The sequence below is a fragment of the Sander vitreus genome, chromosome 1 (genome assembly GCF_031162955.1).
Source record: "Sander vitreus isolate 19-12246 chromosome 1, sanVit1, whole genome shotgun sequence".
NCBI classification, from domain to species: Eukaryota; Metazoa; Chordata; class Actinopteri; order Perciformes; family Percidae; genus Sander; species Sander vitreus.
In genome coordinates this window covers 12,394,878-12,421,414 of record NC_135855.1, presented here as the reverse complement: position 1 = coordinate 12,421,414, position 26,537 = coordinate 12,394,878, and the positions used below count along the sequence as shown (strand labels likewise).

Here is a 26,537-nt window from a genome sequence, read left to right as displayed (position 1 = left end):
ACTCTGATTTGAATATTCTTGAAGTAAACATAAATCTCTCCTCTGTGTATGTTTGCATCACAGAAGCATTGCCCCGGGACAGAAAAAAACCACACCAAGCAACATGAAAGGTGGCCCCGGCCGGCCGGCTGGGTGGAGTCAGCAGCAGCAGCATTCAGTGCGTGAGCTCAGCACTTTGATTTTTGTGACTCCCTATTCCGCTGTCGGAGAGGCCTTTATCTGAGGAAAGTGGAATGAAAACAGACGACATATAGCAATATTTCTTACACATTTCATCGCTTTATATTGATAAGAAGAGCAAATATACGGAAGGTAAGTGAAAGCAGGAAGTGGTCTGAGAGTTGTTACGTTAGCTCCACACTGCGGTGTCGCATTGAGCAGGCAAGGCAGGTTTGTCGTCTTTTTACGATACAGCCGAAACATTTGACAGCTTTCTATGAAAGCTCTGATACTAGACATGTTTTTACCATGTTGTTGGGCACTTTTTAAAGTAGGTCGTCTCGATAAAATAGGTGTTGTCCCCCCCAACAGCAGCCCAGGCGTCAGTGAAAGCTTTAGCGTTAGCTCACACCGGTACGAAGAGATGTACACCGCTGTGACGTCAGTTGAAAACCACCGATGAAACATAGAAAACTGTGATTTTAATGTCTGCGTGTAACATTAGTCCTGTAGATTAATAGTCTACATAATGGAGGTTACCCTTTCGTTATTATAACAAGGTTTATATGTAGATATTGTGAACTCAAGCCCGTTACAAAACTCACAAGAGGACGTTACTTTCCAGTGGTTTTAAAGCTGAGACGTAGGACAGTTTGTAATGGAAATGTTTAGCTAACTTTTCCTTGGACTCAGTGCTAGCTAGCTAGGTATAATAATAATATACTCGCTATGGCCAGTTTTATTCTTTTTACTGTAAGTTTTACATAGCAGCTAGTCAAACAATCAGCTAAAGGCCACAGGTGTGATTAATATAGCATCAAACGTGCCTCATTTAATTCGTGTTTAACATTAGTTTGTCATGAGATGACTTTGGTTTGGTTTTTATATAATTCTGTAGCTTCCCATCTGTTCCCGTCCGGGTTATGTATTCAAATCCAAACATTTACATTTTCGTCGAAGTAGGTTTAGTGTCAAAATCATCATATCGATTCATATCATAATAAATCATAGAAATAGCTATATATATATATATCATAGAAATAGCTATATATATATATATATATATATATATATATATATATATACGAAACATTATAATATTAACATATAATAAAAAAAAAAGTTACAGTCCGGTAACTAACGATACAGTAACAGTCAAGTCAAAATATTGGATTTGAGAATTAAATGGGATTTTTTTTGGTCTGAATATTGTGAAATGACCCTAACTAGGGCGTCAACTAAAAATTGGTAAATAATAATAGCTCTGTGGATTATTTTCTCGATGTGAAAATGTCCATCGCAGTTCCCCAGAGTCCAAGATCACGTCTTCAAATGTTTAGTTGTGTCCAACAAACACTCCAAAGCACCAGCTGCTTCTGGTGATGTTTTATTTGAAACTTAATGTAGATTAAATGAAATTACTCATCGATCATTTCTAATAACACATAAAACTAACAATGACAACTTGTTGATGAAAATCAACGTTTTTGTTAAATCTATGTCTCCACACTAAGCCTGCAACATCTATAGCACTTAAATACATTTATTTGCTTATACAGATTAAAAGAAAACCCAACCTAGACCTGTTCCAAGTACAGTATTTCACCACTGTAATCTCTGAAGGTAGACAGCCATAATCTTACTCAATGCAATATATGGTGAGTGTGTCAGACAGGAGACATATCTGGGCTTTATTTAACAGTCTAGTGCCCCTGAGTAAAGATAGCACGTCCTGGAATAAAGTAAAGATAATAAGATGCATAATTGTGGAACTCTATTGTTCTTCAATGCTAAACCCTTTCTTCTGTAGTATTTTTCCAAACACTTTAAACATCTGTCTTGACTCAGCTGTTTCCTAAAAAGTAAAACAAGGCAAGGCAGCTTCATTTGTATAGCACATTTCAGCAACAGGGCAATTCAAAGTGCTTTACATAAAACATTAAAGAGCAGTTAGAAAACGATTAAAAAAAATTAAAAACGGATAAAATACGAGAATAAAATTGCAGCATAAGAATTTGACAATTATTTAAAGAAATGCAACATCAAAAAGAAAGGTCTTCAGCCTTGATTTAAAAGAACGGAGAGTTGCGGCGGTCCTGCAGTTTTCTGGGAGTTTGTTCCAGATAACAAGGAGTTGTCAATTAAGTATTGTTTGAACTCAATTAGCAAGATCACGCTAAGTGGTCTCACTATAACAGATGGTCACCAGACAGAGCCCAGCCGTACTCACTCATCCATGCAGTGCACTAGTAGTAGTAGATGTGGGGGTGGGGGTGCAGACGGGAGAGTCAGGAGGGGAAGGAGAGTTTGATAAGAAGCAGTCAGAGGAGGGCGAGTCTGGGCTTGACTGGCAAGTGCATGTGAGACTAGGGGAACGAAGGTTACATGAAGGCAGCCAGTAGCAAGTGTTGTTCTATGATGGGATCTATACATCTTGCAAACTTCAAACTCAAGAGAGGTGTTTGGTGCTGTTGCGGTCAAAAAACACGGTCAAATTTGAATACAGCGTCGATTACTGTGGTTTAAATACAGAGATTGTTAGGATAAGCTTGAGTCTGTTTTCATTTACTGCTTAAAATAACCGACGAGTGACATTTTTAACAATTCAATGTAAGTGCAGGTTAATAGCTTAAGCTGACATTCGCTTGTGGTATGAAACACACCCTGCTTAATATATATTGCTGTTAAAAGTAGACGTCTTTGCTGAAGCATTAGATGTTGGCTCCTCCTCAGTGCTTAGTCATGGATCTCTCTGCATACACATGTAATAACTCAGCTCACTGATTCTGCCTACACTGCTGATCTAATGCTTACTCCCCCATGTTCTGCATTAGCCCTGTAGCATCTCATTTGTTAAAAGCAGCTCACCATAAAAAGGATAGGTTGGCTTTTATTTTAAAGCTGTAATTCCGTATCCTCACTGCCAACTTCTAGCCTGCATTGTACTTTGAGAGTTGTTTCATATGGCCATGGAGTCACTGGGACATCATTCAATTTAGAGCTGCAGCAATTAGTCAATCAACAGAAGATTTGTCTGTAACCATTCTCCTAATTGACTAAGTTGAAGTTATTTCTAAAGCAATATTGCCAAATATTCTCTGGTTTCAGCTGCTCGCATATGGGAGTCTGCTTCTTGTCTGTCCTATGACAGTACATTGAGAATATCTAATCGAGAAAATAATCAGATCAATCAATGATTGAAACAAAAAATAATCAGCCCTAATTCAATTTGATATTCTCGCCTTTATGTCCTTCAACAAGCTAGTAGGCTAAGCCTTTTAACATAATCTGTTATCGCTGAAATCTGCGGCGTTTATTTGACTTTTCAAAGTAGGACTGGGGTATCAAATCAAATCATTTTTTACTCAAATGCTCACTCTGATTTGTACAGTTTTTCACTTATTCTTTGATTTTTGTTGAGCTGATTTAGCAAGTGTTGGTATGTATTTATGAGGTCACTAAAAATGACTCCTACTGTTTGTAATTGTCATAACTGACCTGAAATCTGCTGTCTCTTGCAGCATGGGGGTCTATGAGGAGAAAAAGGAAACCTGTGGAACCGTCTGCCTGAAATACCTCCTGTTTAGTTTCAACTTTCTCTTCTGGGTGAGTGCTTGTGTTGGTCTAAAGTGCTTCTCAAACATCTGCATGCTTTCCAAAATGCAGGCGTGTCTTACAACTTTTTTGATCGGAATACCTTTTCACAAATCTCTTTTGGTTTGGCCATCATTTTTACTTGTTATAATAACATTTTACTCACCAAGATAATTGCTGAGATGACGTCATGACATGTGATGAGTCAGACGGGGGGGGGCAAGAAACACAAGCAGTAAGACAATCATACATGTGTTAAAGCTACATTGTGTAAGAACTTCTCCCATCTAGCGGTGAAATTGTATATGACAACCAACTGAATATTACTTTCTAGCCCCTCCCATTCCGATTGCGTTTTAACTGCTACGGTGGCCGAACCCGAAAAGAAACGCAGCTGTTCTAGCCACTCCAATATTAACTTTGGTCTTGTTGCTTTGCCTGTCGCGTTGTTGTTCTAATTCTCTTTTTCGCTTCCCTGGCGAGTAATCTCCCCCTGGCATTCGTCACTGAGTGTAAGAGGGCGAAAGGCGGAGGTATGTCCCTCTTTGGCTAATGCGTTTTAAAGATGGAGGCGCAACATGGCGGCCGTCATTCGAGCAAGTCGCTCGTATGTATTCTGAATGTCAGATTCTACGCTTACGAGAATACTTTGATTAGTTGGTGGAAGTAATTACACATGAATGAGCACATATCTGTGAAAGAAGAAAGTTTTTTTCTTCGCTAAGAATCAACTCAAAACATTACACAATGTAGGTTTAAACAAACCCTTAGGTTGGTCAAACGTCCTGTGTTTGGACGAGAAAACAAAGGAGAGCTATAGTATGATTAACCAAACTCTTCATCGTGAGCATGCATCACACTTTACAGACCTGGCTCAACTTTGAACTTTTGTACTTGCCGTAGTTTTGCTCTCACACAGAATCCTGTGACATTTCAGGCTGCATCGCTTTGACTTTGACTTCCAATTAAAGTGGTTTAGATAATCTGGCAAAGTTGTTTACAACCTGCCTGTTTGTTTGTTTGTTTGTCTGATCGTTATAGTGGTTTTGTCGTGTTCTCAGATCTCAGCAACTACTTTGGTGAGTATTTTATCACAACGGACAACTGAAATGATGGCCAAAACTAAGTAAAATCCAAATGGTAATAAACCAGATTTCCCTTTAAACGGTACCACATGTGCAGGGATGAAGTAGTATTTAAAGGTCCCATGGCATGAAAATGGCTAGAAATGGCGATAGGTGTAAACCGAGCCCTGGGTATCCTGCTCTGCCTTTTGAGAAAATGAAAGCTCAGATGGGCCAATCTGGAATCTTCCCTTTATGATGTCATAAGGAGGAAGGTTACCTCCCCTTTCTCTGCTTTGCCCACCCAGAGAATTTGGCCCGCCCATGAGAGAGAGAGACATCATGGCTTGAAAACAAGCTAAGCATGGCAGTTGGTCAAGGCCACACCCCCACCCTCCACCTTGCCCCCCCTCTCTCCTCCTCAATAGCATTTAAAGCTACAGACACAGAAATGGCACATCCTAAGTAAAGCTCATTGTGGGACTGGCTCTAGTGGCTGTAATTCTGCACCAAGGCTGAATTTCGGGAAAGAGACTTCAGATACAGTATTAGGGACCACTAAGGCCTATATAAAAGCATCCAAAGAGCACCATGTCATGGGACCTTTTAAAAACCAATCAGACTGCTTTTTAGTCTGAAATAAAAGGCCCCTTGTTTGATTGGTTTGAAATGATGAATTATCCTTTTCACTTTACCATTCGTATGATTTCAAAATGACACACCCAACCGATCAAATTGCATTCATGTGGAACGTGAATAGACTTCATGGATTGTTTGAGGTGTAAGCTTGATGCATTCAGCATGAAAATGTTACCTAGAATGTTTGGCCTCATTTCCATACCTGTGTGTCTGTGTTGATGTGAGATGCCAGCATGACTTGACAGTGTTGGCAGTGGTTCTGATGTGTCCTAAAACCCGATGAAAACAAATCTGTTTAACTCATGTGTTGAAGAAGCCAGGGGGATCAACACAGAGGTCTTAATTATTCATCAAAGCCCTAAACAGGCCAAACTGATGTTGATTAAAGTAGAAGCAATTCAGACAACACATCCAACCCTATTCCTGATAAGGATAAGGAGAGGATATTTCAAGTTCTAAAATAGTATATTTCACAACAAAAGGACAGTAAAATGCATGCACACAATATGTCCTCGTGTCGACATGAAAATGTGTTTTTCACATGGCATACATGGGGAGAATTAGCTGATAGAACTCTTTCAGAACCCTCCAGCTAAGCCTTTTTTGTTGTTCAGGCAGCAGATGAATGCCTGCTGCCATTTCAGTTCATGGAATCAAAGCCAAGTTGCAAACTTTTCAAGAGGACACAGAGGATGCATTCAAAGCCTAATTCCCCCAAACTTTCCAGCATCAAGAATGTGGTGTTCCAGGAGGAAAGCACTCCAAATAACTGATTTCACTGACATTTGGATGTTCTGTGTGAAATAAGAGTCAAACATCAGCGCAGTAGCAGAAAAGGACGAGCGTGTCTCTCACTCTCGGTGTGAAATCACACACACAACAGCTCTGCCCATATGTGGTATAGTCATCTGTCTGCCAAAGCATCAGATCTCTGTCAAACTGGCAGACAAAACAATACTGAACCTTTTCAGTGCCAGACTTACAACCATATGGATATTTCTGGATATTGCAGTTATTTCCATAGACTCCTTATCCAAATACATGCATCGCCGCTATTGTACACTGTATATACAAAGTATTTCTGGACTAAACTCCAGACAACCTAATTAACGCACTTCAACACTATAGCTAAAGTATTTTTGCTGCATGGCAGCTGTCCATTTACCTCAGGTATGTCCTGTTTTCTATTGATGTACTGTCAGCGTGATAGAATCTTTGACTCAAGACACCAAATTGAGTGAAAAAAAGTCAATGCTCAGGCATTACAGGTGTTTCGGCAAGATGAGATGGATTGTTGTTCGTCCTTCTGTTTGTCTGCCCTTTTTTGGGTTGTGGCTCATGTAGGCTGCTGCTATAGGGATGTTTTTTTTTTCTCTCTCTGAGGAAACTTCAGGTCCTTCCTCCTCATAGATTTGTTTGGCTATGTTGGCTTTGGGTTCATCAACTTATCAAAACTATAAAGAATAAAACCTGAAAAATCTATTTAGTTTGGGTTATTTTCAATGTTTTTTCTTTCTTTTTCTTTTTTTTTTAAGTAGGGGATTGCATTTTCCACCTTTTTTGAGGTTTTATGTTGAAATTCTTTACAATTTTGGTTTGAATAAAACACTTTCAGAACACCATCTACATTTCAGACATTTCATGCTCCAACAGCTACAGCACATTCCACGTAAGTTTGACTTGAAGATGGAAAATGAACTGCTTAATCTGCCGTGTTTGTGAACATAAACAAACCTTGTAATCTTGAAAGCCAAGAAGAAAATGTTGAGCAGTGCGTTGCCAACCCGGCCACGTAGCAGCAATGTTTTTGATAATGGATATCATTGTGGCATCAGTGATAACTGACACTGCATTAAAGATTAGAATAAACTGCAGAAAAATAATTAAATACATATGTAACTGTTTGTTGCATAAAGATACTGAAAAAAATATCCAGCTAACAGATGACATATTACACGGTTTGGAGCTTTTTTGGACTTTATTTTATCATTACTTCCTCAGCTACCATTAATAGTTAAAGAAGTGCAAACAACATTTTTCTTCACTTCATCTTCACGCTGTTTACCCGCTAAGAAAAATAAATCCACCTGTAGATTTAATAAATGGAAAAGGGCACTGACATGAACACATTAACTTCTTTTCAAATGTTGCAGTTTGTACCTCTTGTTGCCACTGGAGGCCGCCAAAGTTTCAATTACACCAATTCCTGTGCTTCATTGAGTTTTAACAGCAGGTAAAGCTACAGCAAGCATCATGATGACTGCAAACAGTGATTTTTCTGTGGGTAGCCAAGAGGAGATGCCTTTTGTTAAAAAACCCCCGAAAAAACCCCACTTAAATTAACAATTTACTATGACTGAAAATATTGTTTAATCTCAACGTTATATATCTTATGTAAAATGATGAATAGTCTCTCTCTAATCAGTCCCTTTGTAATAAATTGAAAGTCTCTTAAAGGGAAACTTCTCACATGCAGCTGGTGACACGAGGTCATATGTAATTGATAAAGTGGTCATGAGCAAAAGAATCGAGAATCACTGATATTTGGTATGGACTTTATGGATAATCTTTATATATGTGTGTGTGTATATGTATGTGTTTGCGCTCTTACTACTTTGAACTGCGACTGCTGCACAACAATTGCCCTTTTGATAAAATAAAAGTTATTAATTATCTTTTTGGATGACGTTGAGTCTGTAGGCCTCTGACATCAAGTTAGTGGGCATGTGTGGACTGCTAAATGATCAGGTTGTGTTTTGAACTGCACCTATGAACTGTAATGGAAGTGAGTAATACAACTAAAATAAATGAACATATCCAGTATTGTAATGGAAGCAACAGAAGAGTACAGAACAGAATTCCTGCTTAAAGCCCTGTGGTTACTATTACAAACATTGTAATAGTAAATAAAGAGTGTGTTGATTGAAATATCTTGCTCAACACTGTTGTTGTGTGTTTTCCTGCCACACTGTCTTGTCTCTGGGTGTGGTACAGTCTGACTCAGTGTCTCCGCCTCTGTAGCCATTCCCTTTTTATAAATGAAATCTTAAATTAGGCCGGATGTTAGATTGACAGCTTTGGCACTATGACAGATTTCTGTTGCAGCGCTGCACCATCCGCCTACTCGTCACAGTGACATCTTATTGATTTCATTTCCCTCATATTCTCTCAAAGCGTTATTTTAGATCATTCTGAAGATGTCGGACTATGACAGTTATATGCTGGATTCTTCTATCCTGTGGGTTTAAGGATTCACTTGATGGTTTATAATTCCTCAGACTTTAAACCATATGATTCCTCTGAAGTTGTTACAATCCTTCATCTGAAAACCTTTTCTCCAACAGACAGTTATAAAATAAGAGCAGAGTTTAGGGCTACAACTAACTATTATTTTATTTACAGTGATTATTCTGAGTTAAGTCTAAAAAAAATAAAAAGTCTTTAAAAACAGTGAAAAAACAATGCTATTAACAATTTTACGTAGCCCACAAAGATGTCTTCAATTAGCTTTATTTGCCGAGAGAGAGAGAGAGAGAGAGAGAGAGAGAGAGATCCCAAAGAGAAGCAGCAGATCCCCTCATTTCAGAAGATGAAACCAGAGCATGTTTTGCATTTTTGCTTGAAAAAAAAGGAACTAAACCAGTTTACTGATTATCATAATAGTTGCAGATTAATTTTCTGTCAATCGACTAATTGCTGCAGCTGTAGCTAAGTATACAGTTTTTATCCGCTCCATTCGGCTCATTCGCAATTATCTTGCAGCATGAACTAATGCAAGATTAGATTATCTCGTGTGGCAGCAGTGGGTCGTTTTTATTAGTTCACATTCATTGACAGACATTCATTTCTCCTCCTCCATCACTTTTTTTTTTTTTTTTTTACGATGTTTTTTTATTGATTATTCATTGCAATTACAACTTCTAACAAATCTAACAATTTTCTCTTTCACCCCCAATTTGTTGTTTTAATATATATGTTAATCTCTCCATGGACATACATTGCGCCATATTCTTGATCCAAGCACCAATTGTAGGTGCTTCCATTTTCTTCCAGATGAGCGCTATAGTCCTTTTTGCCTGTAGTATAGCAAAGATCAATACATTTATATTCTTGGGGTTTCAGATTCAGCAAGCAAAATCATCTTAGGGTCAAGTGGAATGTTTTTTACAGACAAGATGCCTCCTTTGTCACCTTGAAGCCAACTTGGGTGATGAATAATTTAAACCTTGTTGTCACGCTCAGGTTTTGCCTCCTTTATATTCTACAGTGTGCTGTCGCTGGGGACCAGAGTCTCAGTTCTTTTGTACCGCTCACTGCCAGAGATAGGACTCTTATCATGTGCTCTTCTCCCAGTTGGCAGGGGGCGCCGTGATGGCGGTGGGCGTTTGGACCTTGGTTGAGAAGAGCGACTACATCAGCCTTCTCTCCTCCAAGACCTACGCTGCCTCCGCCTACATACTGGTCCTGGCTGGAGCCATCGTCATGGTAACAGGCGTGCTGGGCTGCTGTGCCACCTTCAAGGAGCAGAGGAGGCTACTGCGAGTGGTAAGAGATCACGTCAGGGTAGAGAGATGAGTGACGCTGCACACAACAGCACTTGTGTGTGAAAAGAAGTCACTTGTTCTGTGCAACCTAAACCCAATTCATTTGCTTCTTATTTGTCTTTTATTTGCCTGTTATTGTGTTGATACGTTTGATATGAAGCAGTAACTTGCACACTGGCAATCTTTCTGTCCTGTCTCCAGCCAGATGGCTAACTCCACATGTGGTGGTGATAATAAGCAGATGTGAAGCCTCAAAAGACTCAGAAATGAACATCCAGTGACAGACTGATTCTGTGCACACAATATCACTAAAAACAGGCGAGATGGCACATTCCTCAGTAGGATGTACATCCATGTATTTGGGCACTGAGCTCTTTATTGGCATGTGGATGGATTTAGTTTTTCCACCCTAGAATAAGCCAAAAAGTAAATGTGGGACACCGTATATAACTGCCAGAAGTAATAGGTTATTAGAAGGACATTGTGGTGCCACACACACACACACACACACACACACACACACACGCACACACACCACGGCCGAAGCGTCTACAAAAACTTCATACATTAGATCGTGTGTGTCCATATTTGATTTGGCACACTCTGTACACAGCAGAGGGATTTGCCATCAGAGACCTGCATGGCACTAAACACCCAGAAACGCTGTACTATTTACTCATGCACAAACTGTTCAGGCCCTCAAGCCACAAATTTCAACATGGTAAGTTTATGCATGCACGCCACTGTGGGCGCAGCTCAAATGTTTGTGTCACATAAGCTTTGCAAGAACATCTGTGGCATTGTCCACTTGTGTCCACGAGATTTCGGCACAGCCAGATATTTTAAGGTTGAGACAGGGCAGATGTCAAAATACAACCCGTGCCCCCGCACGTCCTACGCCGGATTCCCTTTATAAATCCCAATCAACTCTAAATGTGGCGCAGCTTTGGCGGCTTCATGTCACGCCCATAATTGCCCTTAAATAGTCAGTGAAATGCCCCAAATTAATATTCATCCATACCGACATCACACACACAGAGGATAACAAAACAAAAGACTTTCAGTCAATGTGAAGTTGTAGTTGTTGTCAGAGAGGTGGAAAAGAAGAAAATATGTTTGCAGGGCACAGTGTGGGCATTACTAATGCCAAAAAAGCTGTAGAGTGACATGTTGCAGACAAAGTTAATGCCACAGCCTCAGAGGTCGGACCGTGGCCCAAATTAAAGGTGCAGTAGGTGAGCCTTATAAAACTAACTTTCTGTCACATTTGCTGAAACTGACCCTATGTTCCAGTAGAACTACATGAAGCAGGTTATTTACAAAAAATCCGGCTCCTCTGGTACCACCTACAGCCTGTAGTGTGATTTGCGAAAATCCACCGCTCCCTGTTCAGATGCACCAATCAGGGCCAGGGAGGGGGGAGGGAGGGGGGGGTCTAACTGCATGTCAATCACTGCTCATGCACACGCATTCATTCTCCCTTGTGGGGGGAGGGGCTTAGGAGACCGTTTTGGGCTTAAGCAGAAAGGGGGGAGGGACTGAGAAGTTGTTGATGTTCAAATATTTTGGCTAAGTCCTGGATCTTCACAGTCCTACCTACGGCACCTTTAAAAAGAAATGGTCTGATATTAAACCACGGGACACCGGAGCTGACCCCTCCTGAAGTGGGACAGGTGTCGGCATGGCGTGGTTTCCCCGAGTGCTTCTCTCTGTAATGCTGGGCCCAAAACAGCAAAGAGATCCAACAGGACAGCTCCAGGCAGTCGGAACCGGCTCTGAGGCCACTAAAAACTTTCTATTGTACCTTTCACAATGGTTAAACATGCTTTAGACCTACAATAAAACCAAACATTTAAAACAAAAATAAAACAATCTAAAGCCATAAAAATAAACACTGTATAACACGCTATACTATATATGATGACCATATTAAAACGACGTGCTCCGCCAGACATAGGCATCGAAAACAGCATCAGTGGGAACATTATTTGTCCTGTTTATCATGAGAATAAATTCCATAACATGCCAATATAATTACAGAACATTTGAGGTTTTTTTTCCTGCAAATATGTCTTCATTTTGAATTATCTTGTTTTATTTGGTCTGTTTTTTACCGCAGAGCGATCAAACAGGTGTTTGTGTTTGATATTAATTCTAAGAATGGCTTTGTGAATTCTTCATATCATCAATTAGAGGCAATACTTTGATTTATTTTACAGAAATACGTGTTTCATCCATCTGCTGTCGGTGCTTCTCATTTCCCCCGTTTCTGTGCCTACGCCGGGGTCAGAGTGTCCGCGGAGGACCGCACATTTTCCCGTCCAGTTTGCTTTTCATAAATCTCAATTCTTGCGTAGAGAGCGGCGTACGTCTTCTTTTGTGCGTACGCCACGTTTATAAATGAGGCCCCAGATCATTTTGATTTGTAACTCAGCACTTGTGCGTAAATTCAGGATGCATTCACCTCCTCTTGTCCCGTGTGTTGTGCAGTTTTGAAACGCTCGGTGCATCCGGAAGAGTTGAGATTAGGTCGATGAATCACAGTGACGGACTGAACTTGTCGGCAAGGAGAGGGGCTAGCGAGATTGTTAAAGAGGGCAAAGATAAGGGCAGGGTGCGGGGGGGGAGGGAGGTAGAGTAATTGTTTTCCTGTGAGTGACTGGTACCTGTTGAGAGTACATGAGAGCAGCTGTGTCCTGTAACCTAAAGCTCACAAGTTGTAACCACACACGTACTGATCCAGCCATAGCATCACCAGGATATCTGCAGCGGTAAGGCTTAGATAAACTAACTGCAGTAGCCTTTGGATTAACCCTTGTGTTGTCTTCCCCGTCAACCATGCAACTTTTTGTTTTTGTGGGTCAAAACGGTTTGGTCGTCTTTTTCGACACTTTTGTCTCTTTCTTCGAAGTTTCTGTCATTATGTTTCTGCGCTTTTTTTGACGTTTTTTTTCCCATATTTTTGAAAGTTTTTATTTAAGTTTTTGTCACTTTTCCTGGCGTTTTTGTCACTTTTTCCAAATTGTTTGTCACTTTTTCCGTTGTTTTTGTCACGTTTTTGACATATTTTTTCCTACGGTTTTCAACGTTCTATTATAAATATTTCTTTACATGCTATAAAATTGAATAAAACACTCAAATTCAATGAAAGTAGTGAACTGATCATTTACTTAACTTGTGAAGAGCGCTGTATGGAACCATCCACGTTATTTTGTTTTCAAATGTGGTTGAAAGAAACCCACATTTCTGATATAGAAACTTTTTGAAAATGGGTCAGATTTGACCCGAGGACAACAGGAGGGGAGGCCATATTTGTAAGGCTGTTAGTGATGTTTGTACTATGCAAAGTATGAGCGAGGTCAGTAAGACAAAGAGAACAAGAAGAAATCTCTCCCACGGGAAGAGGGGTGCGGTGTGTGTCTGCAAACACACAGCTTCATTGTTTTGCGAGAGAAAAGCGACAGAACAGTGAAATGACTCCGGGAGAGGAGGGAGAAACCTTTTTCCTTCCAAATGACCGAGCCAAATGGAAAGTGGTCCTAACAGAGGCTGGATCCACCTGTGGAGAAACTGACTTCATGCAGTTTCATCAGCCATATTACAGGCTCTCTTTAGTTCTCTCTCATTCTCTTTCTGTCTTTCTCACTTTATCTGTTTGTCTTTGCTGTCTTCATCTGCTTTTTGTCTTTCTTTGTCCGCCCTCCTTCTCTGTGTGTCCCATTTAATAAAAAGATCATTTATCTGCAATAAAGTTACATATTAAATTCATTATAATTGAAACGTTTGGTTTTTACATAAAATAAGGCTCCAACTAACGATTGTTTTCTGAATTGACTGATTAATCATTAACTCTATGAAATGTCAAAAACCTAGTCAACAATTATCACATTTCCCCCGAACCCAAGGTGACGTCTTCAATTTCTTGTTTCGTCCAACCAGCAGCCCAAAACCAAAAAGTATTAAGTTTACAATTCTATAAAAAAAGAGAAAAGCACCCATGTTTGGGGTTTTAAATGTTCCGTCTGTCGACTGATTGTTTCAGTTCCAATTCAGGACCTAATGTATAATACAGTCAGGGTACTTTTACATTAGGTCATTTGCATAGAATGATAATAGTGTGTAGGATAAAGTCACTATATGACTGCATTTGATAACCATTTGTATCAATCAGGACATGGAAAGGACAAACGCTCAAAAGGAACACCACCACCTTTCTGTCTCACCATCTGTCTTTTCCAGCGCCTCTATTTTCTCTCCATTTCGCTTTGTATTTGTTTTTACTTATCATACTATATTTTGTGTTTCACTTTCTTTCTATTGAATGTTTATTTCTATGAGGCAACAGGCTGGCAGAGCTGCAAGCAGAAGCAAAGGTTAAAGAGATCTCTGCTTCTGTCAGGCTGCGTAGCTCGCTGTCTGCCTGTTCTGCAACCTGATCATCGCTCATTTCTCAGGACAATCTCTTAGGCTTCAACAAGGGCAGAAGAGATAGATACAAATGTCTGGGCACAGTGAGTGTGTTTCTTCAAAATCTTTTATTTATGAATTTCAAATCATCCATAAAACTGCAGCTGACATCTCTTGCCTGTATTCTGAATCCGACTTTATTTAATTTATTTTTTGTAATATCTCCTAACTACATTTGCTGGCTTTTTATGAATTTTGTGCAGAGTTCCTTACTTGTTTTGACATATTTGCAAGCTGTGAGCCCACAGTTAAATCTCATACCTACTGTAGTTTTCTACCAGTATGCTGATATGAATGGTAGTATGCAGTCTGTTCCAGGATCATTTACGTTAAATCTGACAAGATATGAATGTAGCATTAATATGGTGCGTATGTCTTCACCACCACCATGATTTTCTGTTTTATACCATTGTGTATGAAGCAAAAAATTTGGATTTTGGACAAAACAAGCTATTTGAAGATATGATCTTGACTTTGACGTTAGAAAATTGTGACTGGCAGTCTTCACTGTTTTCTGACAAATTATAGTCCGAATAATTCATTGATTTTTTTTATTTTAACATTAGGCTTCATAGAAAACTAGCAGCGCCACTAAGTAAGACGGCAAAGGCGCCGTATTAAAGCATCGTCTAGGTGATAGAGAGGTGATAAGTTATGACTCATCTCAGCAGGTGACTGTTTGATCGATCACACTGGTTGTTAGCTCCGCTGTAATGAAGATCAGCATGTTGCAGTGTCTGGGGAAAGGAAGTTCAGTTTTTACACTTTGTGTGAAGAAAACGCACACTTCACTGCCAGTCAGACACCATGCTGAAGTCAGTGTGGTGATCACCAGCTGCTGGACACAGGTTAATAGAGTCTGCATCAGGTTGAAGTCAGTTTAAAGTTCCAGTTGGTTAGCTGCATGTGGTCAGAGAGTTCAGCATACAGCCCAAAGGTTGTGGCTGTGCAATTAATCAAAATTTGAATCGCTCCAAATACTCACAAAAACTGAAATCGAGGGGGGAAAAAAGCACGATCATTTTGCACATTGGGTTTTGCAAGTCAACTTTAATTATGTCTTGTGTTCTGAATGAAAAAAAACAAAAACCGGAAAAGCATGAAGGGAAATTTCACAGTTCAAGGTGTTTTCACTGTTGATTTGTTTAACTGTTTCAAGTTCAATAAATGCAACACCTTTCCAAGACACGATGATTAAAGGTGCTCTAAGCGATGTCACGCGTTTTTTTTTAACATTATTGTCACATACAGCAAACATCTCCTCACTATCCGCTAGCTGCCTGTCCCCTGAACACACTGTAAAAAAAACGCGGTCTCTGTAGACAGCCCAGGCTCCACAAACGGCAACAAAAACTAACTGGGCCAACCTGCACCACCAAACATAAACATTGTTCCAGCCAATAACCGACAAGAAGGATTTGGGGGTGCGGGTTGGGGGGTTAGTGCGCGGAAGGGAGGGGGAGGGGACGGGATGAGGAGGAGGGAGGGACGAGCTAGCCTCGTTTTGTTTGAATACTTTGCACGTCAACAAGCAACATCGCTTAGACCACCTTTAATTGTGTTGAATAATCGTGATTTTAATGTTGACCAAAATAATCGTGATTATGATTTTTTTTCCATAATGGAGCAGCCCTATCTTCAGTGTGACTGTAATTGTAAAGGCAGCAGTACACTTCTAATGAAGTCTGAAATAGAAACACCACAACGGAGCTGCATACTGTATCCACGCTGCAGTATAATGTTGGTCCTTTATGTACACAAAAGGCCAAAGAAGCTGTTCAATATTTTCCAACAACCTCAGCAAGATAAGTCATGAGTCACGAGTGATATTAGACCTTTTGTAGTTTAGTCTGGAAGCCTGAAGCCAGTGCAGGGCTTTTTGTACATATGGACCTGCTGAGAGTCCTTTTCTGCAGTAATTACACTGAGCCTTTGAGTCGCCCGGGAGAAGAATCACAGCTCAGACGTAAAATGAGAGTAAATGGGAGTGTGCCTGAAATCATAAGGAGTCCTCTGGAGGCACTGCAGTCTATAATTTAGCCGCCTCTGTCTCTACAGCTAACAACAGGTTCCCTGTTACACCCTGAACACACCACTGTCCGTGTGGGATCAGCCTGAGAAGCATGCTTTTGTGTGTGAAAGAGAAAGCATAGTGCAACGATTACAAGTATAGTACAGTCAGAAAAACTGACCTTCCACTAACTTAGTTGTCCTTGTTTTCAGCTTCAACCCCAAAGATTTGTCTGTTCAGATGTTTGCAAGACATTAGTTAGTTTGAAGAGTAGGGGTGTAAGAAAAAATCGATACACTTGAGTATCGCGATATTTTATTTTGCAATACTGTATCGATTTTCAAAAAGGCAATATCGATATTTTTTCTTTTTTTTTCTTTTTACTTAAAAAAATATTCATGTATGACAGTGATTGTGTTTAAACCCTCTAGCGCTAGATGGCTATGCTGAGACACACCACTAGTGTCCTCGCCTAGCAGTGCCTGACTTTTTGCTAGAAGCTAACAACGTGGCTGAACTTTGGCCTACTTTAGCATATAAAAATTAGCTCACTAAGAACCTGTGAACCACAATCCCAAACTGGCAGTTTGATTTTCTGTGTACTGAATTGTTTACCTAAAGTAAACTTCTTTGCCTTTTATGAACATCGTCTTTTTTTTAAATATTTTATATATATATATATATATATATATATATATATATATATATATATATATGTGTGTGTGTGTGTATATATATATATATATATATATATATATATATATATATATATATATATATGTATATATGTGTGTGTGTATATATATATATATATATATATATATATGTGTGTGTGTATATATATATATGTATGTATATGTGTGTGTATATATGTCTGGCAAAAGCTCAATTGTTTAATCTGACTTTCTTATGTTTTCATTATCTATCTCTGTCACCATGCTTCTTAAACCATCAACATAACATCAACACGCATCTGTCTGCACAAGTCTGTTCAGCATTCAGGCTCAGAGCCACTCAGAGGTGTAATCAGCCAACGCTATCAAATCAAAGGCCAAGTGCACTTTACCGGCCTGCTTTTCTCTCTCTGATAGCATCAGGCCAGAGGAATTTGGGTCAAGGTTTTTGATCTGATAACATCTCTTCTTGTCTTTCATTCTGCGGAAAACGTCTGCAGACCTTCTCTCTAACTCCCATGGGCCTGGTCACGAATCAGATACCCGCGATAAACTCTGAACAGCACACCTCACAAAGAATGTGAGATGTGCCACTGAGCAATAACTTAAAAGTTTTGTAGTTTAGGGCTTTAATTAAAATGACAGCAGGAGGAACACATCACCATAATAAAACACACAGCACTTTTACTTCAATTTGCCTAGCTTTAAGTTTTGTCATCTGTTGTGAGGGCTGGCACGGTTGTTCACGTTTTATGCACTGCTATTAAACATCAGTTACACCTGTACAATGCAGTTTAATCCACAACATCAGCTGGATGTGTAAATGAGGAACTGTTTGCTTACAAGTTCACTATACCAATATGCGTTCACAGCTTGTTTCCAAAGAAACAAGTTTCAGGTTTAAGTGTTTTATACTAACTAATAAAAGAAAGAAAGAAAGAATACAGTACTTCAGACGTCACACTGTGACTGCCAAAAAATGTTAACAGTGAAAGTTAACAAAGAGACAGCAACATGTTTTGAGCTGTTTGACGTCCTTGTATATTCTTATTTCTATCTGTGAGCATCTCCTTCATTTCATTTGTGCTTTTGTGCCATCAGCAGGAAACCTAGCCCAGGCAGTCCGAATGTCTTTACGAGCATTGTCTGTTCTCACTTTCTCCTTTTATCAAATGGCTGTACACACCTGCAGTGGACCAACTTTTTCAATATTTTTATTTCTAATTAACATGGCTGGGTACTGAATTCAATACTTTTCAGGCACCGACCGAATTGCCTCTAAAGTATCGAGTATCGAAAAATGCCTCATGATTCAATGCCATATTTCAATACCTAAGAAGTAAATCTCATCCGCGTTAGTGAGCCAATCAGCATGCAGCATGCTTCTACCAAGCTCTAATAATGCTGCTGATTGGCTGTTTAGCGCTACACGTTTCAGAGGCAGGCAGAAAAAAGTCTACGTTACACAGAGAGACGGGCTCACGTAGTAGGATTTGAAAAATAGAAAAAAAGATTTGTGCCGTAATGTTGTAATTTCTTTTTGATTTATAGAATTGGTATAGAAAAAGTATCGTTTAGGAACCGTTATCGAATTCACGGTATTGGTATCGGTACTGGTATTGAAAATGTTTGAACGATACTCAGCCCTACGAATTAACAGCTCAATATAATTGTGCACAAGTGCTGCATGTGTGACTTTCCACATCAGACTTTGAAGCTACCTGTCGCTCCATCACATAACCATCCACCAACTGTTTCTCTTCTCCTCTGTTGTTCTCTGTGTCCTCAGTACTTTGTCCTGCTGCTGTGTATCTTCCTGTTGGAGATCCTGGCTGGCGTCCTGGCTTATATCTACTACCAGCAGGTAATCCCTCTCAAGTCAATAAAAAAAAAAAAGTCCTTTCAAATGTGTTTTACAATGCGCCCTGGGATTTGTACCGTACGCTAGGTCGTACGTGTGGAATGACGGAGGAGCGGCTCACCGATATGGGAAGACTTAAGGGTTTGTTTTAAGTAATAATGTAGTCGTAACTGAATTGTGGTGGGCGGATTACAAAAAGGAATCTCATGAGTACTGTTTTTTTTTTTCTTCTTTTGATATTCTTATTTTTGATCAATTATCCAATTATTGTCACTGTAGCTAAAAAAAAAAAAAAAAGTAAACCCTGATACAGAAAATCATCATCTGATACTCTAATCTGATGTCTATGTGTATAGCAGATATGATGTACTAAACAAATCAAAAGAGCATGCTTGCCTCTTAATCTGAGCGCGTAGTCAAAAGAGTTAACAAGACTGTTTCAGTTTCCATGACAAAACAAGCATGATAAATCAGATTGCTGGGAAGAAATGTCAGAAAGCCCATTAAAAATAAAAAATAATAGCATATTGCTGAGCATATTACTCGTGGTACATTTAGTCCAAATGGAAGGGAAAATGCCTCCAGTAGTACACATAACAAGGCTGAATGCTCTGTGTCAGAATCATTTAGAAGCATTTTGTTATGACTTTGGATTAGACTACACTGAAACAGAGCTGTTCCCTCCAAAAACAAAGAAATGAAGAACTCTGCTGACACAGGTTAATGACTAAAGAGAGCTAAAATACTGCAGCAAGCACTACAGAATTAGAAGTAATTACAGAATTCACACAGTTTTACTTACACGTGATTCTTGTCTTCTCTCATGTGCTGTAGTTGATGTAAAAACTAGACTAAAACCTGCAGTGTAGAGTTACCCCTATTTTCCACCGTGCGCGTCTGCGCTGCATTCCGAAAGGCGCCCCCCCGAGCAATCGCTGCCATTCAAGTCAACGCTTGATATTCCACCAGCCGACCAACGGCGCTTGAAGCGTGCGTGAAGCGGCTCTCCGCTCCGCTAAAGATACGCGCCAGGTCTACTTTCACGCGAGCCGCTGGACTTTGGGTCAACCGGGCAGGCAGTGAAACAGCGAGACTATCCGGTCAATTTACCAAAACACACCCCCCCCCAATATCGTTGATGTCTCCTCTACAACACCACGGACAAGGAGAGATTCATCTTGGAGGTAGAAAAACATAATACCACATCACAGATCTATTTTTTTAAGGACAACACCAGAAGAGAGAAGGCATGGAGTTAAATTCCTTGTGCTTGGAGTGGAAGGTAGATACTAGCTTAATAAACACGCGATTGTTCTGTAAAGTACTTGTAGAGACAATAGCATCTGCGAGTCGGGCAGCAAGACACTCCGCTTCTGAGACGCTCCCGGTGTGGTACGGCGCGTGGCGGAGGACGGAACCAAACCGCACCGCAGAGCCGGAACGCAGCACAGACCGGTGGAGGATCGGAATTATGACTGCCTGCACGGCAAGTTTTGACTCGTGTAATATTACCACGACTGATTGCTCTCCACCGGCGTCACTCCCGGCCCGACTAGTCTTAAAGCCTGGTGGCTTGTAGCTCAGCAACAGGACTGTTTTTAATGTAGAGGTGCACTGCTTTCATTACAACTGCCTCATTCATAATACACCACTCGTCTGAACAGGAGCAGCCGCTGAGCTCCACGGCGCTCTCCTGCTTCCTGAAGCTCTGACTCCATTACTTGCTTCAAAAGATTGTTGCATTAATTACGTTTTGCTAAAATCTCTAAAGCCACTCTCCTTCCATCCCTCTGTTCTTCATCCCTTGTTATTATTCCTCTTTTTTTTTCTCTCTCTGGTAATCTGAGAACTTTACATTTGCTTTTTATTTCAAGATGCCAAACACCTTGTGGCTCCTCCTTGTAATTGCTCACAGACTCACCTATGTATGTTTAGCAAGCTGTCCAATCTGAGTTTCCTGTTGCTCGACTAGAACAACCTTTGAACGTACAAACGTTCCACCAAAACAAGTTCCTTTCCGAGGCTATTTTGCAGAGGTGTTGTCATTGTGTGCGGGGCTTAGCGCCGCCCAAGACAATTGTGATTGGTTTAAAGAAATGCCAATAAACCAGAATGCAGTGTGGACTAGCCAGACCCTCCTCTGCAGCGCTGTGGAGGAAGGTCTGGCAATGCGAGACTAAAAAGGGAAGTAACGCCAGCAGCAGTTTAGACCTGCGGATGTCAACACATCACTGTTGCCTTTCAGGCAAAGAAAGTAATAACTGCCAAACCTTTTTCCACCAATAAAGGGTAATGAGTGCTACATCTGCAATCTTTTTCTATTTTTTTTTTTATAGCTGCTGTTTTCTGAGATTAACATTAAGCTTCGTTAGGCACTTAATTAACAGACAAGTGAAGCTCAGTGTGTCTGTAGAAATAGTTACTTGTCCAAAGCAAACAATTTAACTAGCTAACAACAGAAATGTGATTGTTTTTTTCTTTCTTCCTTCATATCCCATCCTTACGTTATAGTTTGCTTGTTGTTATTGTTTTTTGTTTTTTTTGCCATAGTCTGTTTTAAAATGTCCTTCTTTCTCCAAAGTAACGAAAAGGACAGTTATGGTGAACTGAAGACGCATTACGATGCTCTGAACGGTAGTATTCTTACCAGTGTTTAGCAGAAAATATATACTTTTACATACTACATACTTTTACATTCAACAACCAGCCATGAAAAAGAAAGATATTGCAGCTGTAGCAGTTGTTGCCTTCACGTGACACCATTGTCAAAACAGCAGAGACTGTTCAGTTCCTTACCTGTAGATGGCGCACCTTTACAAGTCAACCTCTGCAGGTCTAAACGGCTGCTGCTCCTGAGCCGGTCCAGGTTGGGCTGGAACTGGTTTTAGTTTCACAGCAATCGCCTGAATAGATGCTTGAACTCATGTTTGCTTTGATTCGTATGTGGTTAATGGCACACAATGCCGTTCACTCACACCCCGGGCTGTTTTTACTGGTTGAGCCATTTTGAATGTTGAATTGCTGTTTTTACTTCCCTGCCGCCGCCACCGCAGCGTTTCCTAAACTGTCAACAGGTAAAATATACAGCCCCCCCCCCCATCCTCTCCTTTCCTCTTTGTCTTCACCTTCCATGTCTCATCTCTTTCCGCCCCACCCTTCCTCTCTTCATCATTCATTCCCTTGATATCTCCTTCACGCTTTGATTTACAGTGGTTTCCCAGCTGGCTTGTTGCCATAGAAACTGAGCCCCCCAGACCTCGCGCTCCTCCAGTAAGCGTTTTATGCCACTGGTCTAAAGAACAAAACAAAACAAAAAAAACACCGTCTCCCTCTGCCTTCGCCCCGGCTTTGTCCTTATCTGCTCGTCTGTTGTTAGAACCTACAGTCCATGACATGTGTCGTCTGGAGAGCGTTTAAACTCTGTGTGCTATAAATCTCATCAGTAGCACAGTCAACAATTACAACTACTTTCATCACTTGGTCATCCCTGCTCTGTGCTGGCCTGAGATTTGAGTGTTGCTATATGTACTGGGGCTGCTAGTGAATCTATCTGTGTCTGTTGAATGAGAACAGTTGAACGAGGAGCTGAAGCAGAACCTGAGAGAGACCATGACCCAGAAGTATCAACAGAGCAGCCATGAGCACATCACCAGGGCTGTGGACAAGCTGCAGCAGGAGGTAAGTGTCAGCGTGCCAACCAGAATGGATAGATGGATGGATACGTCTACCAGTTTTACAATCCAGAAAGCCAAACTTTTACAGTAAGAGTGCAGTTTTACTTTGACCCCCAAATACATTGGACAACTGGATGCATTTGCATTCACACTGTCACGTTTATAAGTGAACCAGAGCTTCTAAGCAGAAGCCACATCATGGACTCACATGTGATTGGACAGTGTTTTGGTAACCTATCATCCCATCAGATTAGAGATTTTGGTGATGGGGGTCCAGTCCCCTCTGTCTTCAGCTAAGCAGGGTGGACTTGCCTGCAGCCTGTGCTGTAATGTACCCTCTCTTTTGCTTATACCAGTTGACGGCACATGAAGGAACGGATAAATCTGAGCAGCAGTCGAGACTTCACTCTGTTAATTTTTTATGAGTATGAGATGCCCCGGGCTGTCAGAGGTCAACATTTATTCTTTGTTCTTTCGCCTCAACTTTCCCAAAAAAATACTTTGGACTTCTCACAGATGCACTTAACTCGATTTCTTGCCGAGCGCTTGCTGTAGCTTCTTGTTTACCGTACAAATATCAAAGTAGTATCGGTACCCTCACATAACCATTGGTAAGAAAACAAAGAAGCCCAAAATCTCAAACCAGTCCTTCAGCAGATTACACAAACTTTTGCTCGTCTTTCTTTAGTGAAGTGCAGTATTACAAAATGTCATCCGTTGGTATACAGCAAAACAAACTTGTAATGTTTTATATTGAACTGTCTTTTTATACTTATTTGCTACCACCCAAAGTCTCCCCTCTAAAGAGAGAACGTGTGTCTTCCTCCTCTCTCCCCCCCCCCGTCAGTTCAAGTGCTGTGGCAGCAACAGTTCATCCGACTGGGAAGACAGCGTCTGGATTCGCTCCCTCTACGCAAAAAGCAGGAAGGTGCCTGACAGCTGCTGTAAGACGCCCACTGAGCTCTGCGGCCTCAGGGACCACCCATCCAACATCTACAAGGTGGAGGTGAGAGGATGAAGGGTGCTGGGGCTGTCGACGGGGTTGACTTTGTTTAGTGCGGGTGGCTGGATCTGTATTTCTGCCGTGTCTCCGTATGTCAGCATTGAGACCGTGTGGCGTAAGAGTAGCAGTGAGACTCCAGCAACACTCCCACAGCAACTGATGCAACATGAAGACACACTTTGTTTTTGTTTTTTTGTTTGTTTTTTTTCATTTAGGGTGGCTGCATCTCCAAACTGGAGAAATTCATCCTGGACCATCTGAAGATCATCGGGGCGGTGGGTGTTGGGATCGCCTGTGTACAGGTGAGCATAAAAACTCAGTTTAAAAACAGTTTGCTTGCACTTAAACAAAGAGGAAAATAAATGTGTATCCATGGGGTTTTTGCTAAATTATGTTTTCCTTCCCCTCCATCCAATCCCCCCCAGGTCATAGGGATGGTGTTTACATGCTGCCTATATCGAAGTCTAAAGGCAGAGCCATACTAGGAGAAGCAGAAGAAGAAGAAAATTGGGTGGGTGAGGGAGGTGACTTCCTCACCACATGCCATACTCAAATAGCCCGTAGGTTCTGTTCTTTGCTTTGCAAATTTGGCACGCGATCAAATTTCACATCTGAGGATCTCATTTTGGTAAACAAAGGGTGGAAAAACACTCCCAAGGTTTCTTGAAGTAATTAGGCCCTCAAATTGCAGTCTCAGCTACATCTTCAAGATCACAGCGCTGTGAGGGAAAAGCCTCCGAGAGACACTGATGGAAATTTGAACGCAGATTGCGGAAATTAGCGCGGGACAGACTCCTTGGGACTAAAACATTGTAGTTTTCTTCCACGCCGATTCCCTCGATGTGCATTTGTTTGTGGACCAGGTGCTACACCCCCCAGAGTGCTGTAAAGATCTGTGGACTAAAACGGGCACTTAGCAGAAAATGTCCCTCCTGGTCGCAGCAGCTTTCCTTCCCGAGCAGCGTGTTTAACAAAGCCTCTCAACTCTGGGGCCCTCTTCAACTGCAAAAGCGTTTCTGTTTCCACGTTAACTAGTGTCATGCATTTCAAATATTCATTCGATCGTGGCCTTTTTAAACCTTTTGAACTGTTAGTTTTTATATTTTGTAAAGGATTATTTTCTGTAACACTTGAGGCGCTTTCTTACGAGCTGTTATTTTTGCCTAATCTGTCTTCATATAGTCTGTGTTTGATCATTGTTTTTATTAAATCATCATGCGTTTGTCATTCATGCATCTCAGTATGCTTTCTATTTTGTGTAATATCATTTATTTCTGTATGACCCCTCTCTGTTATCTTGTTCGAAAATAAATACATATTACTACTGATAACGTAAGCAGTGCTTCCGATATTGCTCATAAGAAAGTGCCTCGTGTTTGCTTCTTTTTTATATAAGGGATTTATCCACTGATGCCAAAATTGTCAACCATAACTTTGTGTAAGGACCTACTGTATCTTTTCCAGCCTTATTCACGTATCTACTGATGTCTCTCTTTTTTAGATTGTTTTCATGAATGAAGATTTTGTTGACTTTTCTATAGACCATGAATATATTATTGTATTTAACAGACACATTGGTAGGAAATGATAGTCACTCACTGTTGGCAATGATTTTTTTCCTGTGTGCCTCAAAGACGATCTGCTGTATTTCTGTCTTGATAATCCAAGAATTATTCTAGTTTGAATAAACATTGATCACTAATAACACTTCTTCTGTCATGTTTGATTTCTTAGCAAAAGTCAGGCGGCACTTTGCAACATAAACGGTATAACAAGGAGCATCTCTATTTTTTTTTTTATTCATTTATTCACTGTGATAGATTATGATTTGTGATAACACCAACTAACAAATGAACCAAATATTTTATGAACTTTACTGAGCAAATGCTGAGCAATATCCACCTCACAGTTATCAGGTCATCCCAAAAAAAACAAATGATTGTGTAAAGACTAAATCACGTGCCTGTAACCAGTGGCCCTTACACAATTGGCACCAGCTTATGTGTACATTAGTGTATTAACCCAAAGTCAATTCCCTAATGTTACTGTAGTGTAGTGATTTGGGATGTGAGCCATATTCTTGACAGCTGCTGCTGGAGTGTATTACCTATACTATGACAGCTGTATGGTCTGTAATGAGAGTAATTCTGCTGTTCGGTGCAAGGCCAGCTCATTTGAACCCTTGTATTGTTGAAGAGTGACTGTGCATCAGTGTTATTACTGCGAGCAGCAGCAGCAGTTACTGTGTGCAAACACAGGGCGGCAGCACCCGCCAGGCTTTCACCACCACAACACCACACTGATGAAAACAGCTGCTGAGAGTGTGTGCAAAACACAGAGAGGCTATTAAGGATTAACCCCCCCCCCCCCCCCCCCTCCAAACACACTCACACTCTTTCGTTTCGTTATACAGAAAACATAGAAAAGCTTTAATATGGTTTTCCAAAAGATGAGGTTTTTTTTTAAACGTGCACAGAAATGTCACTTGGACATTGAACTTTGCCTGCTTGTAACTTGTTAGTAAAAACATACAATTTGTTAATGTAAAAATCTGCTTCCCAGTGTAACGAGCTGAAAGAGAATCAAATGGCAATGTCGGCTCGCAGCTACAGACGACTAATTGGTTTCCATTGGGATGGCTAACAATGCAAATGAAGCCATTTCTCAGTTAGTGACGATGGCAGAGTAAAAACATCCCCCCTCTGTGTAACAGGCGCACATGGTGAAACGAAATAACAGAAATCTGTTTGAATTGTCATAGCGCCTCTTGAAGGGGCTCTCACAGCACACCTCGTGAAAGCTGAGTCATCCCTGGCAAAATGAGCGTGTGAGGTGTTTTTTTTCCTC

At 40.6% G+C, this 26,537-nt stretch overlaps 1 protein-coding gene across 1 annotated transcript; it reads left to right on the top strand.

The window, feature by feature from the left end:
- The first annotated feature begins 118 nt into the window (after nt 1-118).
- On the top strand, nt 119-25,397 carry LOC144528665 (CD151 antigen-like). Its single transcript, XM_078267449.1, has 8 exons — nt 119-312; nt 3,681-3,765; nt 9,810-10,001; nt 18,942-19,016; nt 22,587-22,691; nt 23,535-23,693; nt 23,906-23,992; nt 24,116-25,397. Exons 2-8 carry the CDS (start codon nt 3,682-3,684, stop codon nt 24,173-24,175), a joined length of 762 nt encoding a protein of 253 aa, XP_078123575.1. The 5' UTR covers nt 119-312; nt 3,681; the 3' UTR covers nt 24,176-25,397.
- Nucleotides 25,398-26,537: the final 1,140 nt, after the last annotated feature.